The sequence below is a fragment of the Daphnia pulicaria genome, chromosome 2 (genome assembly GCF_021234035.1).
Source record: "Daphnia pulicaria isolate SC F1-1A chromosome 2, SC_F0-13Bv2, whole genome shotgun sequence".
In the NCBI taxonomy this organism is placed as follows: Eukaryota; Metazoa; Arthropoda; class Branchiopoda; order Diplostraca; family Daphniidae; genus Daphnia; species Daphnia pulicaria.
This window is the reverse complement of record NC_060914.1, coordinates 5,306,590-5,322,319: the sequence shown is the minus strand read 5'-3', so window position 1 is coordinate 5,322,319 and position 15,730 is coordinate 5,306,590. Positions and strand designations below refer to the sequence as shown.

At 39.1% G+C, this 15,730-nt stretch overlaps 1 protein-coding gene and 2 long non-coding RNA genes across 3 annotated transcripts; 1 reads left to right on the top strand and 2 right to left on the bottom strand.

Annotated features, from left to right (window-relative positions):
• Nucleotides 1-5,133: 5,133 nt before the first annotated feature.
• Nucleotides 5,134-5,858, bottom strand: LOC124327448. The gene is made up of 4 exons (XR_006916156.1): nt 5,745-5,858; nt 5,608-5,684; nt 5,326-5,546; nt 5,134-5,263 (listed from the first exon to the last, which is right to left on the bottom strand). It is a non-coding gene; the product is annotated as an uncharacterized LOC124327448 (long non-coding RNA).
• Nucleotides 5,859-12,273: 6,415 nt separating this feature from the next.
• LOC124327864 lies at nt 12,274-13,113 on the top strand. The gene is made up of 4 exons (XR_006916227.1): nt 12,274-12,393; nt 12,470-12,654; nt 12,726-12,885; nt 12,957-13,113. It is a non-coding gene; the product is annotated as an uncharacterized LOC124327864 (long non-coding RNA).
• Nucleotides 13,114-13,262: 149 nt separating this feature from the next.
• Nucleotides 13,263-14,285, bottom strand: LOC124327862 (F-box-like/WD repeat-containing protein TBL1XR1-A). Its single transcript, XM_046786882.1, has 5 exons — nt 14,165-14,285; nt 13,904-14,088; nt 13,673-13,832; nt 13,443-13,601; nt 13,263-13,316 (listed from the first exon to the last, which is right to left on the bottom strand). The coding sequence occupies exons 3-5, from the start codon at nt 13,812-13,814 to the stop codon at nt 13,297-13,299; spliced, it is 321 nt and encodes a 106-aa protein (XP_046642838.1). The 5' UTR covers nt 13,815-13,832; nt 13,904-14,088; nt 14,165-14,285; the 3' UTR covers nt 13,263-13,296.
• Nucleotides 14,286-15,730: the final 1,445 nt, after the last annotated feature.

The window sequence follows — 15,730 nt, the reverse complement described above, 5'->3', positions numbered from 1 at the left end:
GGAAGTCTGGGAGAAGTTCATCTCCGGGCTTGACAACCTAGGTCAGATAAAGATCCCACGGTGGACGCGGATCGACGAAATAAAGCCGAGTGAGCTTCATATCTTTGTGACGCAAGTGAGACGGCCTACAGAGCAGTTTCATGCGAAAAGCCAGGCCAAAAAATTCCACTGATCGCCGCCAAGTCAAAGGTAGCCCCGCTACCCAGGAAATCGATTACCATACCCAGACTATAACTGGTAAGCAACGTAATGGCCACAGTGCTAGGTCAAGCTATATGTACCCAAAATAGAGCAGAGCATAAGACTCATGTACGTGTCTCATGAACGGACTCCCAAATTTCGCTCTGTTGGATCACAGCCACAGACAAAAAACCAGAAATCTGGGTACAGAACTGGGTCACAAAAATCCAAGAATTTGGAGCAGAAAAACATTTCTGCGAGGGTTCCCAAAACCCAGCCGATCTCCTATCTAGGGGAGTTACATTAAAAGACCTCGCACAGTCAAAGTGGGGGAACGGCCCGGACTGGTTGAACCATTTTCTGCAGTATAAACCACTCAACGTGACAGTAAATCTAATTGAAACAAACATAACCAGACCCATACATCCGTTATGGTACAAGGAATACAGCGAGTGGCCTAGAGTGGTTCTTATCCGAGCCATGGTCAAACGAGCCATAGACGCATTCCGCGGAAGAAAAGTTACCAGCAATAAAGTAACTCAAATTGACAAGTATTGGATGGCGGAAATAGACCCAGAATCTGGTGAGTTTGGGAAGACAATAGTCAGGAATTTTATGAGACTTTTGCCTCACGAGCTGTACCAAGCGAAACTTGATTTCATAAGTCAAGTTCAAAGGGAATCATACCCCGATGATTTCAAGGCAATATTAGATCATAAAAAACCGCCAAACAAGATTTTCCGCAAGCTCAAACCATATTATGACGCGGTAAATAAGGTGATACGTTGCACCGGTAGACAAAGGCAATACCTGACCTACCAGGAGCAGGACGCGTTAGTTCTACTACCACCAGAACATTACCTTACAGAGGTCCTGTTAAGAGAAATTCATCAACATTAAACATGTCACTTAGGTATAAACGACATTACAATCACAGTCAAAGTCGATTACTGGCTACCTAGACATGTACAAGTCATACGGAAGATCCTAGATCGATCCGTACCCTGTCAAAGACAAAACGCGCCTACTTGCGATGAAGTCCGCGCAGACTTACCAGCCCAGAGAATCAGAATTGAAGACCCATTCTCGGTTACTGGACTTACTGGTTCCTTTGAGGTCTTGGTACACGAGCCGTCAATCGGTCCCACGGTACTTAACACCAGTGAAGTGCCAGGCGTATCAGGGAATGTAAATTATAAATATCAGCACATGAACCCTCAAATGACTGTACAGAAGAAGCAGGTGTATATTTTGTTGTTCACGTGCGCTTCTACTAGAGCAGTCCACCTAAAAATCACGTGGAAAAAAGAGCATCGCAGAAATTCTAAACGCTTTCCGACGGTTCTGCGCTCTAAAGGGTCGGCAAGAAAGATATTAACTTCAGACAACGCAAAAGAGTTCAAATGTGCCGCTAAGAAACTGAAGCGAATGTTTTCAAACGAATCAGTCGGGACTTACATGTTAAAGAACAATATTGTATGGGGAGTCTAACCAAGACTCTACTTACGGTTTTGGGAAAGAATGGTCAGGACAGTGAAGCTGACATTGCACAAGACATTTAATCCTTAACAGATGAGTACGATATGTTCTGTACAGTCATAACAGAGGTAGGCGATCGACATAGTGAACAAAATACCTCTACTTTTCGTCACCGACCATCGATACTCAATAACGCCGAACCAGCTCATTAAAGGTGGTTTCGTAAATCAAATGGATGCTGTACCTCTGAAAGAGGACTCAGAACTAAGCTCAAACGCATAGCATATAACGAAGAGGGAAACTGAACGTAGACAATTAGTAGCATTTTGGTGGTTAGTATTCCACGCATACTACCTCAGAGACTTGAATCGTAACTACGTCACTACAAATCATGTCAAGCCGATCCAACTCGGTCAAGTGGTGATAGCGTTCGAGACGAACAGGAAAAGAATCAATTAGCTAGTAGGACAGGTCACGGAACTAGTCTACGGTAAAGACATGCAATTAAGACAAGTCAAACTCCTGCTTATGCAGCTTATGAAGACGGAGCACCTGTAAAACCACAAGAGCAATTCAATGTCTGCACCCTCTGGAAGTAGAAGCCTCTATCATAGATGCTGACTTCTCTGAAAAACAAAGTTTGTTCGGTGACTATGCTACGTCAGCTGGGGAATTATTGAAGCAAGCTTCCATGGGGAGAGTGTGGAATAATTCAACTATACCCTAGACGCTAACAGAAACATAAGCAACAAACGACGCTTCAACGTGCCAAGATTGCTACGGGTTGGTGAGGAAATGAAGATGAATCAGTCACTGAAAGGTGTGGATGAGAACCCTATGACCGCAGATGAAATGAAGATTCATCGAAAGAAGATGACACAGAACGACGTAGGACGGAAACATGAAATGATTGAGACTTTCTAGGCGCAACACACGCAATGAAGCACGTATGGGTACGTAAGTAGACGAATGGGTATTACCCATTCGTTTACCAAGGCTCTTAACACTCAGTAAAGAACTAAAGATGGTTTGTACTGAGGAGCAATTAATCGCAATTGCTGATTTTTCTACAAAAAACCCTCTGGTGAAAGAACGCTATGATATCCACAAGAGAGAAACGAATTTATTGGAGCTGTGTGACTTGGATCGTGAAATGCTAAAAGAACTGGGTCTGATCTGATAACCTTCCTACAATTTTTCTTGCATCGTTGTACATAATTGGCATCTGTACCGAAAGGTTAGTAACTCAATTAAATTTAATTATTTACCGAAATCTAACTTTATCTAGTTAAGCTGTAAGGAGTAACTTTGGCTGCACCCAGCCAGATGGGATGACACTATTTGCCCCACTTAAATTGGTCTAAACAAATTGTATCGTGGGAGGCTATTGTATCAAAATCTTTCTGATGATCTTAAATCCAGAATCGATGTCTTGACAGCTTTTCGCACATGGATTTTAAGCGCAGCCAATTGGTCCATGAGACTATATTTCTTTATGTGGTCCAAGAAGTAGTATTTGAGATCAATGTTAATCTCAAGGATTTGTCAATGTGTACTTTGAGTATGTAAGTTTTAGTTATTTTAAAAGTTAAAAACGGTGGTTGTATACCATAAGTATTTTTTTGGGATCTAATCAAGATTTGAACTTGGAAAGTCAGCCCTTCTGAGCATTAAAGCAAGAGCTAAATAAAATGTCAACTCAAGACATTGAAATTCCATGTTCATAGTGCCTCGGATTTGTTTGTCTGGTAGCTTTGTCTATGTTTGTCGTAGTCTTTGTTTATCTTAGCTTCGCCGGTTCAACTGTACAAAATTTTATAGAAAATTTCGATAATTTATTTTCCTTGTATTTCACTTTCAAGCCCAAAAGCCCGCTAATAAAAAAAAATCTAATTCTGCATATGTAAAATTCGTAGACACTAAATACATTTTTTTTTCGTAAAGCTCTTCCCTAAACACTTTGATTGTATAGAGCTTTTTCAAATTGCTTCGTATCCGCATAGTCAAAAGTCGTGCGGCTAGTCGACTAATTTGAACCGTGGCGGGGGAAAGCTGAAACTTGCTGCAGATTTGGCTTGATTGAAATAGCGGTACGTGAAGTTGTTTGTATTTTACTGCAGTCTGCTAGTGTATTAAAAGAAAGAAATGTCCGTTTTCAAGTTTCAGTTGTCTGAGTTAGTGCTTTCGTAAGTTGAAGGTCATCGTGATGTTCATTAAAAAACACTAGAATTCCTGAAGTGTCACGATCCCCTTGTAATCCCTCTACAGTTACTTAAAAGTGGTAAATCTTCACATAAGTTTATTCCCCCGATAGAGAAAAGCTCCTGTTTGTATCTCTGTATAAAATTGTTTTTTTTGATTGAATAAAGGCTTTTTTATCTAGAGATATGTATATTCAGTCGATGACGTTGATTATTTTGACAGCAATAGTAACAGCATAACCTTACTGCATGTCAGTTGTTTTTGGCCACCACTCCAGTACATTTTCAGTCGAATTAATTCGCGAATGACCTTCGAAGTATTCCGAAATATTCCGAATTCGAACATTGTTTCCACATGTAACGGCCAGCTTGTTTAACCTACTTGTATTTCAGTTTTGAACAAACAATCAGCCGATTTTTTCCGGTTATTGTCCAGTATAGTACCCTGTATATAATCCGAACATAAAAATTCCTTCTGTTGGTAATATTTTGGTGACAGAATAGGTTACAATGAAGAGAAAAAAGCTTTAGTCTTAACGGTCAAATTTTAAGTTAAGATTCTAAATCCTTATTTGATAAATATATCTTTATTGTTATATCAAAACCAAATTAATATATTATTATTGCATTGTGGTTATCGTGCTCAATTCCCACCATATGGATGGATGGTGATAAATTTAACATTCTCATGTTTAATCAGTATTTTCAACGTTCTTTACTTGAATGAAAAGGCAAAGCATGGTTTTCTTCACTTACAACATGCTTCAATTTCATTTGGCGTGAATTTCAAACAAATAACCATTTAATTAATCATTTGAACTCGCAACTCACCAACTATGCAATTCAACTATGCAACTCCCAACTCACCAGATTATGTGACTCAACCCTATGAATCACAGCTAACACTGGGACAAGTCACTCGCAGAACAAGAACTGACCCAAACCTGCAGCACACCTAAAAGACATAGCACAACAAATCCGACAAAAGTAGAAGAACGGAAAAAACAACGATTGAAAACAGCATCTGCAAACATCAAACGAACCATCGAAAAAATTAACTTGACTTCAACTTCTCATTGCTTTTCTACTGGCTGGCCGTGATGTTGTAGAGTGGCGAGAGGCATCTCTCTTGCTTTTAATATGATTCCATGGAGATGAAGTAAATGCTAACGAACGAGCGAAGGGATGGGCGAGCAACAGGTAAGGATACCTTGAATCTCCTTAGGTAGAACATCGTCGATTTGTAACAACATGTGTTTGGGTAACGTTAGTCAATCAAGGGTATTCGACAAGAATTCGTCTATTCAACCACTGCAAAGTCCCAAGTTGCTAGCCACAACAAGATGCAGCCCTCCATTGACATGTCACAGTCCTCATCAGCCACGGATGATGTTGTTCAATACCTGCATTAGATAACACATATTTCATTCTTGTTTAAATTAAGAGGAGAAGCTGGTTAGATTACCTCAGGATGGATACTGATGTCTGTGAATAATGTCAAAATAAAGATGCTCGGCTTTTCCTCCTGTGCTGATGAGGTTTTCACATCTTGATTATTGTCTACCACAGGGACTTCCTTCTTTGACTTAACGGATGGACACAAAAAACAATCTTGATTGTGTAGGGTGACACCGACTGACACTTCTGCAGTGAAGTGGATAATGCAGTGTCTAATTTTTCAATTACCTTTTTTATAAGGGACTTTAGAATTTTGAAAGAGTATTGAAAATGAATAGACTACATTTACCCTTGCTGAGACTTGACTTCACATAAAAATTACAAGCCTTCTCATTTTACTGCATACTACTTTCGTAAGCTATTCCCCTAGCATGAAACACAACATTATTATTTCATTGAACTTTAGGAATAAGTATATCTAGTTACCTTTACATGGTAGAAAATGTGTATAGCACCAAGTTGTGTGACTAGAGTGCGATGGAAATAGTCCATTCCGAGATATGACACACGAAAACAACAGATAAACGTCCAGCTACAATTGTTTGGGTGAGCTCATTAGCTTTTGCAATAGCAGACGAGCATAGGACTTCAAACTGCCGTTGTCATGTTTCATTATTTTATGCACCGCTAGATGGATTTACAATTTCATTATTTTATGTACCGCTAGATGGATTTACAACAAAAATCGGTGTCCCGATTTCCATGCAGGATACTGTACATTAGAAATTTACAAAATTGATTTCAAGGTCATCCAGTTTCCATTGAAGTATTTTACATCTTGTTGTAAAGAACTAAGTTTCTTTTAGACTTGGATTTGGAAAATATCGAATGAGTACATCGACTACCCTGTGCCCGCCAAATCCTTTAAAAACCTGTTCAAACGATCTTGGATAGTCGTTTGCATGGCGACCATGTGGATTTTGGAAGGAAATACGACGTTTGATTGCTTCAAAGGTACTTCCCTGCACTACCCAGAATGATAATTCATAAAAAATCTTTTGACCTGCATTGCTGCAAGAATAGTTCCAAAGCATTGAATTCTGTACGATCATACAGTACCCATCATGCAAGGTTTTCTCTGTCTGACTATTCAATTTTTGTTGATTCGCAGTAGGTCTACCACGTAGCGTACGGATTTAAAGAAGTGAATGTGTTTTTCTTCGGATGAATGTTTTCCTGGATGCGACATTTTACGAAGAGGATTCTAGCAATTTGGTACGTCTTCAAATGTCAAAATATCTTCAAATTATCTTTCAAGACGGTAAATAATGCTTTTTTGTTCAGCAGGTGGTTGTCGACAATGAACAACGAACGAATGAACAACGACAATCAACTCAACAAAATTGTGTTAAATAAAATCTCGATATGCTTATGAAAGGATTTATTTTTATTGATTGTAGGGCATACAAGTGGCGTTTTCTCATGAACCGAAAAATCCATGCTTTTTATGAAGCTTTTCTTCATCGTCTAATAGAAGTTGGTTTAGAACAGACTGGAAGAATTTCCAAGCCCAGGCTTCCTGTATGAGACTTTACGATCTGGCGATTTTGCAGGCCATGTCCTCGGTAATTTGTTAAGTTTAGAGAAACAAGCAAATGTCAGATTTAGAATATTAATGTATTTAGCAAGATTATAATCTTAGATAACAAAATGCACGTCTGTGTCATGTCAAGCTGTCAAATCAGGGGAGAGGGACAAGCTATTTTTAAACGGTAACCGAAGAATACTATATATAGGCTGCCTAACCTCTACAATCAGCAATAGCAAGTGATTGTAACATTACAATAAAATTGGTAACAGTAAAAGATTTACATTCTCTCTTTCTGGCTAGAACGAATCGGCCTGCAGAGACTCGTTTTTTACGCCAACCAAGCAAACAATGTGATGGAGGTGAGCCATCGATCGTTCAATGACCTTATAAGAAATGCCTATTCTAATCCGTGGTTTTTTCATGGGTAAATTTTACCAATAAAATATCACAACACGCAAAATAACCTTAAGATTTACTTTTTCTGGATCAGCTACAAGAGTGGGATAAAACGACCCAAACATCTATCTGGCCGCAATGGGGTCTTAGATTAACCTTGTAAGAGACCTCCATAAATAAAAATACTTAAACAGAGATCGACAAATAATAGATAATAGACAAATAATAATAATAGAGATAAAGTGTTTTTCTCCGAAGTTCGCATTTCAGAGTCGTTTTTTCCTATTAAACCCCAGAGTCCCCTTACGGATTCAGTTTCAGTTGTCACTTAAACCAGAGAATTTTATAAATATTGCGCAACGAACGTAGCTCATAGAAAACCATCCGTTTTCTGAGCAACATGTAACAACTAACGCTTGGAAAAAGTAAGTCTAAATAATTCATCTTAATTGCGCAAACAGAGTAATTCAGTGAAAATATGTTTTTGACATTTCACCTTAAGCTCATGCTTTCTCAAAAAACACACTTTCTGCAGATGCCCAACCCCAAAATATTAAAATCTACTGAAAGTCAAGTTTTGTTCTAATTTTATCAGCAAAAATCAAATTATATTAAAACAAACCTTGACATGGTATTAATAAAATGTAAAAACTTGCCAGTATACAAGCATATTCCTAATTTTCCAATATTATAATCGGAAAATGGTAAAAGAGTGGAAAGCTACGGTTAATACTCTAATGACGTTACAGTAGACGAAAGGGATGTATGTCGTATAAGTTTCACACAACGCTGATGGAGAAAATTTACAAACAGCTGGATAAGCAGCAAAAAACGTACAAAACCTATGGTAATGTCAAAGAGATATATGGCACTTATAGGACAGCAAATACCGGCTATTTCCTTTACAATCTTTTTTTTGAAAGCGACAACCATTTGTGAGGGTTGTTGATGATATAAGAAGCAATAAAAAAGGAAATAGAAGGCAACTTGTTCAGAATGTCCTTACCAAAGATGAAACGGTCGACGCAATTTATACATTCCTCGAAGTTTTTCAGAGTTTTACATTATTTCTGCCATAAAATCGACAAATTTAGTAACCATTCATTCAAAACGTCGACGTGTATTTTTACCAAAGTAACAATAACTCATAAAGATTGTGCCGAAATCCGAAGATTTCGCAAAACATTTTACCGTACCAACTTACATTCTTTGTTACTTTTATGTTTTGAAAACTGTTTACACAAAATTTGCCAAATTAAAGGGCCTTTCTAAAAAGCAGAAGCTTTTGATCGTTACGCCACAACGCAAGCTGAATTTGATTCGAAATGACACTACCAACCGCTTGGATCGATAAACACAGTAATATCGCATTACAAAATTAATTTGCAGATAAGCTTCTTTTTTTCAATCGTGAAAAAAGTTGACTTCTGGTAAACGAGGTGCGTTCGTTTCAATATTTCTTTCAGGACACATTCCATCAACCACTGTTATCTTTCTAGAAACAACAGCCGGAATTGCCTGTCCATGTTGTCATCTCATTTCTTTTTGGTTAATAATATAGAAAATGCCGTTAAAAAAGTTATATAGTCAGGCGTGTTAATTTTTTGGGCAGGCAAATGGTTCTATATGTTTTTTTTATTGACAGAAGGTATAGCTGAGGAAGCTTACAGTTCCTCTAATTTTGTTCGTCCTGGTTGGAAAGTTGAAAGAGGGAAAGGAAGGGAAGAAGAGAATGGAAAAGCGCAAAAAAATCTAAAAAGGGGGAAAGGTGCTTAAATTAGTATACCTACCGGCAATTCAATATAAAAACATAGAGCAATTTGCTTGCTCAAGAAATTCGCCGTTCACTGACCGTTCACTGACCTTTTCTTTCTCGTTCAACGGTTCTTTCGTGATCATTTCTTTTCTGTGAGACTCTAGACTGAGTTGTTCGCATTTGTACAAACGGTCTCGGTTTGGGTCTTAGAGAGCGACCCCGGTTGCCAATTTCCATCGATAAGATTTGAATTCGTGTGCTTTGTTGTCTTGGACCGGACGATCGGCCTTTTCTTTTTAGCGTACGGAGTACTGTTTCATGTGACATGGCTTGGCAGTAATTAAAAGCTTAAGTTGTCTGACAGTCGTGATATAGGCGACCCTTTCCTAGACAGTGTAGGCATTGTTCGTCATCCATCATTATCTGTCTTTTTTCAGCGTTTTGAGCTGCTTCAGAACGCATCAGAACTTGGTCTAGGTTTGGTACATTGTTGATCCTCATACCAAATCTAAACCTCTCTGTGATAGAGTTCAGTAGAGATCACATTATTTATTCCGTTGTGAGATAGTGTTCTTCTCGTAGTTGTGCTGCTGATCAGTCGGCTGGTAATGGCTTACTTGCGGCTTGCCTAAGCAGTGCTTCGTGTGCCTCGATGACATGAATCGGGTTACTAAATCTGTCAGCTAACACTTAGAGATGCCTTCGTAACTTCCCCTGAAAAGCTTGAAGCTTTCCGTGGTTGTCGTGATTTTCTTGGTAGCCACGCACGCCAAGCTGTTGTGGGTAGTGTTCACATTTGTCACCTCCCGTGGTACTTGAGGGCTTTTCCCGAGAATTTCAGTTGGGTAACCTGAATTTTAGGCACTGCGCTGTGCATCGGAGCCAGTGGTGGACTGACGACTTACCTTTACCTAACATTGGATAACCTCGTATTCGTTTGAGATCTGTCTTAGCCGCCATTATGAGCAACGGCATAAAAGATTTTTCAGTTTCTTTAAGAGGCCTGTATCGTACCATGAAGTTGATTCATTCAACTTGTCTCTCGTCTTCAGTTTTTACTCGCCCGAATTCCACATATGCAGTGGTTATCTCATCCCGTATTTATGCAAGCTCAGCTTATAGTTCGACCCGGATATTTGACGGTAACTGCGGGAGCACGTACGTGTTGACCATACGATTCAACTGACAACTTTTTAACTTCATCTGAAGTTTCAACTTTGAATAAAGAAGGTGGGAGGGAAGCATGGTCACGCCATTCGTTGTCCGCCTTTTGGCGATTACACATGGTGTTTAAGTTTGGAAATCGCCCGAATAATAAAGTCAGAGAATTTGGTTTCAACGATTTGGTATTCAGTGGATCAAGCAGCTCCGTAATCTCGTAGATAAGATCCCTGAAATCAAATCTTTCTTGAAGTTGTCGGATAGCAACAGTGTACCATCTTCTGCAATTGTGACGCAGAGTCTTTAGATCCCTCTCCAATTTTTCAATTTTCGTCCTTTGTTGTGAAGCATCATGTTGACTTAATGGCTGGATTGCCACGGTCGCTAAAGACATCGAAAGACATAAGAAAATGTGCTTTAAAATACGCTTAATTAAAAATACTTGATGTCTCTTGTGTGTTTGATCCAGTCATATTTGGAAAAGGATTCCTCGTTTCGAGTTGTAAGTCGAATACCGATTCTGCAGCTCTCACTCCTTGATTTATAGAGAAAATAGATTTCAGTTCATTAGTTGTCAAAGCATGCATATTAAAATAATAAGAAATGGACCTATCAAGATAAATTTCATGCTCTGGCAAGTACTTAACACTTTCCAACGGATTCAGAAGTAAAGGGTTCACCGAATTCACATATTTCTCTTCCATGAAATTGCGAGCGAAAACATTGATCAGTCTGCTGTTTTCTCGTTTTATCAAATGAAAGAAAGGGATTTATGACTGAAACAGAGGGAAGCCGGAGATATAGGCCCGGTCGAAATAGGCCCCGACGAAATAGGCCCGGCAAATAGGCCCGGACGAAATAGGCCCCTACGAAATAGGCCCACTTTATAAATATTTTTAAAGTGGGCCTATTTCTCCGTCAAAGTGGGCCTATTTCTCCCAATTATTTCTAAGTTCCATAAGGTACTCTGAAATATTTTATAAAAACATTCGACCTATTCTACATGAGCGAGAAGGCGGAATAATCTGCGAGAGATCCGCCACCGTATATATTCATTGCCGTAGCTCAAACCACGATGAGTGATTTCACACATTGCCGTTTCGTTTTTCACATGTTAGGCAGCTGATTCCCGTCTTTATTTTTTGATGAACGTATTCCCCTTGATCTTAACTGTAAAACTCATTTGTTCAAACGTCGTTTTCACTTATTAACTATCGCTAATTTAAAAAAATGAACAAATTTCCGTGTTTTCTTCGCCATTTATTTGTTCCGTAGCTCGATCCCCCCTTCAGCGGCTCAGCCTTGAACGCGTCTCTCCCCTTTCAGCGGCTCAGCCTTGAACGCGTCTCCCCCCTCTACCTATGCCAGTACTCAGGTGAAGTAGGAAATGAACATGTTTGATGAAATAAATCTTACGGATTGATTTCAAACATATCCATAACAATTTCATGTTTTTTTTTTAAGCAACAAACGCATATCACTTTTAAGTTTCTTGTTTTATGGGGCTGACGCGAGGTGCTGCTCAAGCCGGCCAGAAGGGTGGTCGAGCGGGGGAGGCTGCACGCACTCATGGGAGAGGGGTGAGTGAAGGGGGGTTTACCTGGGCCATACCATACACGCCCATGTTTTCCCTTCTCCGTATATGTTAAAGGATGGACTAGTAGTTAGCAACTCGGGCTATGAATCTCAAGCGCCGGTGTTCGAATCTCGGCCATGTCGATAAAGATTTTTATTTACAAAATATTTTAGAAAATTAATAGCTCAACAGCATAAAGCGGTGTGGAACTATCCTGGCGAAATTGATGGTTTTTTCTTTTTTTAATTGATTTAATATACAGCACGAAAAGGAAATTTCTATTATAGTTGAATACCAAATGTGGTTTTGAAGATTTTCATCTATCGGTGATAGTAGCGTCACTAGCGTGGTTCAATAGCGTCATGAAGATGGCGTCATCTGCTCATCGTCAACTTCAGCGTTTAATTTACAAATAAGAAATAGAAATCTTATAAAAAAATTAAAATAGCTTCAAGATGTGTACATTTTATTTTTAATCATTTTAAAATTTGAATTGCAATTTTCGTTACATTTGATCTGTAAGAATTCGATTCTGAATCATTCTCATTTCAAATCGATTCACACACATAGCAGACGCTAACACATCAAGCGTCATCAATAGCGTGGTCTATGGTGCAATGCTATCACTGGAGTAAGGCGTTTATCTTCTATTCGGGTATGTTAGAGAACTCTTATCATGTTATTTTCAATCTTTAGTTTCTAATATTGTAATTATCAACTTGTGTGGATAGGTAGCGTCATGATTGGCCTACCCTGATGGCGTCATGATCGCTGCTGATTGCCTTTCAAATAGGTTTTCAGCATTCTGCTTACACCTTTGGCATAGAGTCACATATTTCACAATCCAACATCAATTGGTACCAACAGCAGCCCTTCTCTCCATCATCCAGAAGGGTCTGAGATCAGTGTTGGAGATGTGTGTGACAATTTTAATATGATGAAATTTATCTACCACCAAATTTTTACTCTTATGTTTTTGTTTTTCAGGATGGTTCGGAACAACCCATGGAAAGCTTATCACTCATTGATGCTGTGATGCCTGATGTTGTTGCAAGTCGTCAACAGCAAACCCAGAACAAACAGAAACCACAAGTGGTAAAGACAGAACCACCAAATTCCAATGGAGATGAACCCATGCATTCCAATCGTAAGATAGTCACTACTTTTTTTTGATCCCCTGAACTGCTTACTTATTTTCCCTTCAACTATTTAATGAAGGCTGGGAAGAGGAAACAGGAGTAGAGATACCTGCCAGCAAATCTACTGTACTTCGTGGCCATGAATCTGAAGTTTTCATCTGTCTGCGCCTGAACCCAACAACATTCAGAAGGGTGGAACTGAAGTTCCGAGCAACAAAGATGTCACCTCACTTGACTGGTATGTAAGTTTTGCTATGTAATGCTATGTGTAATGTAATGTGTATGTAAGCAAGTGCTTTTGACGGAAGTGTAAGTTTGGTTTTACTATTTCATTCGATTTGTTTTAATTTTATTTCATTTCAAGGTATTTGCATTCTCATTCAAGGTCAATTGTTTCAGTCTTTCTTTAAAACTTCTGTTCAGTTATCCCAGCAAATACCTTGAAATGAAATAAAATTAAAACAAATCGAATGAAATAGTAAAACCAAACTTACACTTCCGTCAAAAGCACTTGCTTACATACACATTACATTACACATAGCATTACATAGCAAAACTTACATACCAGTCAAGTGAGGTGACATCTTTGTTGCTCGGAACTTCAGTTCCACCCTTCTGAATGTTGTTGGGTTCAGGCGCAGACAGATGAAAACTTCAGATTCATGGCCACGAAGTACAGTAGATTTGCTGGCAGGTATCTCTACTCCTGTTTCCTCTTCCCAGCCTTCATTAAATAGTTGAAGGGAAAATAAGTAAGCAGTTCAGGGGATCAAAAAAAAGTAGTGACTATCTTACGATTGGAATGCATGGGTTCATCTCCATTGGAATTTGGTGGTTCTGTCTTTACCACTTGTGGTTTCTGTTTGTTCTGGGTTTGCTGTTGACGACTTGCAACAACATCAGGCATCACAGCATCAATGAGTGATAAGCTTTCCATGGGTTGTTCCGAACCATCCTGAAAAACAAAAACATAAGAGTAAAAATTTGGTGGTAGATAAATTTCATCATATTAAAATTGTCACACACATCTCCAACACTGATCTCAGACCCTTCTGGATGATGGAGAGAAGGGCTGCTGTTGGTACCAATTGATGTTGGATTGTGAAATATGTGACTCTATGCCAAAGGTGTAAGCAGAATGCTGAAAACCTATTTGAAAGGCAATCAGCAGCGATCATGACGCCATCAGGGTAGGCCAATCATGACGCTACCTATCCACACAAGTTGATAATTACAATATTAGAAACTAAAGATTGAAAATAACATGATAAGAGTTCTCTAACATACCCGAATAGAAGATAAACGCCTTACTCCAGTGATAGCATTGCACCATAGACCACGCTATTGATGACGCTTGATGTGTTAGCGTCTGCTATGTGTGTGAATCGATTTGAAATGAGAATGATTCAGAATCGAATTCTTACAGATCAAATGTAACGAAAATTGCAATTCAAATTTTAAAATGATTAAAAATAAAATGTACACATCTTGAAGCTATTTTAATTTTTTTATAAGATTTCTATTTCTTATTTGTAAATTAAACGCTGAAGTTGACGATGAGCAGATGACGCCATCTTCATGACGCTATTGAACCACGCTAGTGACGCTACTATCACCGATAGATGAAAATCTTCAAAACCACATTTGGTATTCAACTATAATAGAAATTTCCTTTTCGTGCTGTATATTAAATCAATTAAAAAAAGAAAAAACCATCAATTTCGCCAGGATAGTTCCACACCGCTTTATGCTGTTGAGCTATTAATTTTCTAAAATATTTTGTAAATAAAAATCTTTATCGACATGGCCGAGATTCGAACACCGGCGCTTGAGATTCATAGCCCGAGTTGCTAACTACTAGTCCATCCTTTAACATATACGGAGAAGGGAAAACATGGGCGTGTATGGTATGGCCCAGGTAAACCCCCCTTCACTCACCCCTCTCCCATGAGTGCGTGCAGCCTCCCCCGCTCGACCACCCTTCTGGCCGGCTTGAGCAGCACCTCGCGTCAGCCCCATAAAACAAGAAACTTAAAAGTGATATGCGTTTGTTGCTTAAAAAAAAAACATGAAATTGTTATGGATATGTTTGAAATCAATCCGTAAGATTTATTTCATCAAACATGTTCATTTCCTACTTCACCTGAGTACTGGCATAGGTAGAGGGGGGAGACGCGTTCAAGGCTGAGCCGCTGAAAGGGGAGAGACGCGTTCAAGGCTGAGCCGCTGAAGGGGGGATCGAGCTACGGAACAAATAAATGGCGAAGAAAACACGGAAATTTGTTCATTTTTTTAAATTAGCGATAGTTAATAAGTGAAAACGACGTTTGAACAAATGAGTTTTACAGTTAAGATCAAGGGGAATACGTTCATCAAAAAATAAAGACGGGAATCAGCTGCCTAACATGTGAAAAACGAAACGGCAATGTGTGAAATCACTCATCGTGGTTTGAGCTACGGCAATGAATATATACGGTGGCGGATCTCTCGCAGATTATTCCGCCTTCTCGCTCATGTAGAATAGGTCGAATGTTTTTATAAAATATTTCAGAGTACCTTATGGAACTTAGAAATAATTGGGAGAAATAGGCCCACTTTGACGGAGAAATAGGCCCACTTTAAAAATATTTATAAAGTGGGCCTATTTCGTAGGGGCCTATTTCGTCCGGGCCTATTGGCCGGGCCTATTTCGTCGGGGCCTATTTCGATCGGGCCTATATCTCCGCCAACCAAACAGGGTGTTGAACTCGTTAAATTGGTTTAAAGAGTAGCTCATGCATTCCAGGTAGATTTTGATAATATGATCTTCCAGTCCACACAAAATCACGTCATTTGCAGTCGTTGGGTCTGTCT

Bases quoted from the DNA above. Each gene is read 5' to 3' on its own strand.
- LOC124327862 (XM_046786882.1), bottom strand. From the start codon at position 13,814: ATGGAAAGCTTATCACTCATTGATGCTGTGATGCCTGATGTTGTTGCA. The intron at 13,602-13,672 runs GTAAGATAGTCA...TATTTAATGAAG, and splicing joins TGAACCCATGCATTCCAATC to GCTGGGAAGAGGAAACAGGA. The intron at 13,317-13,442 runs GTATGTAAGTTT...TTTCATTTCAAG, and splicing joins GATGTCACCTCACTTGACTG to GTATTTGCTGGGATAACTGA.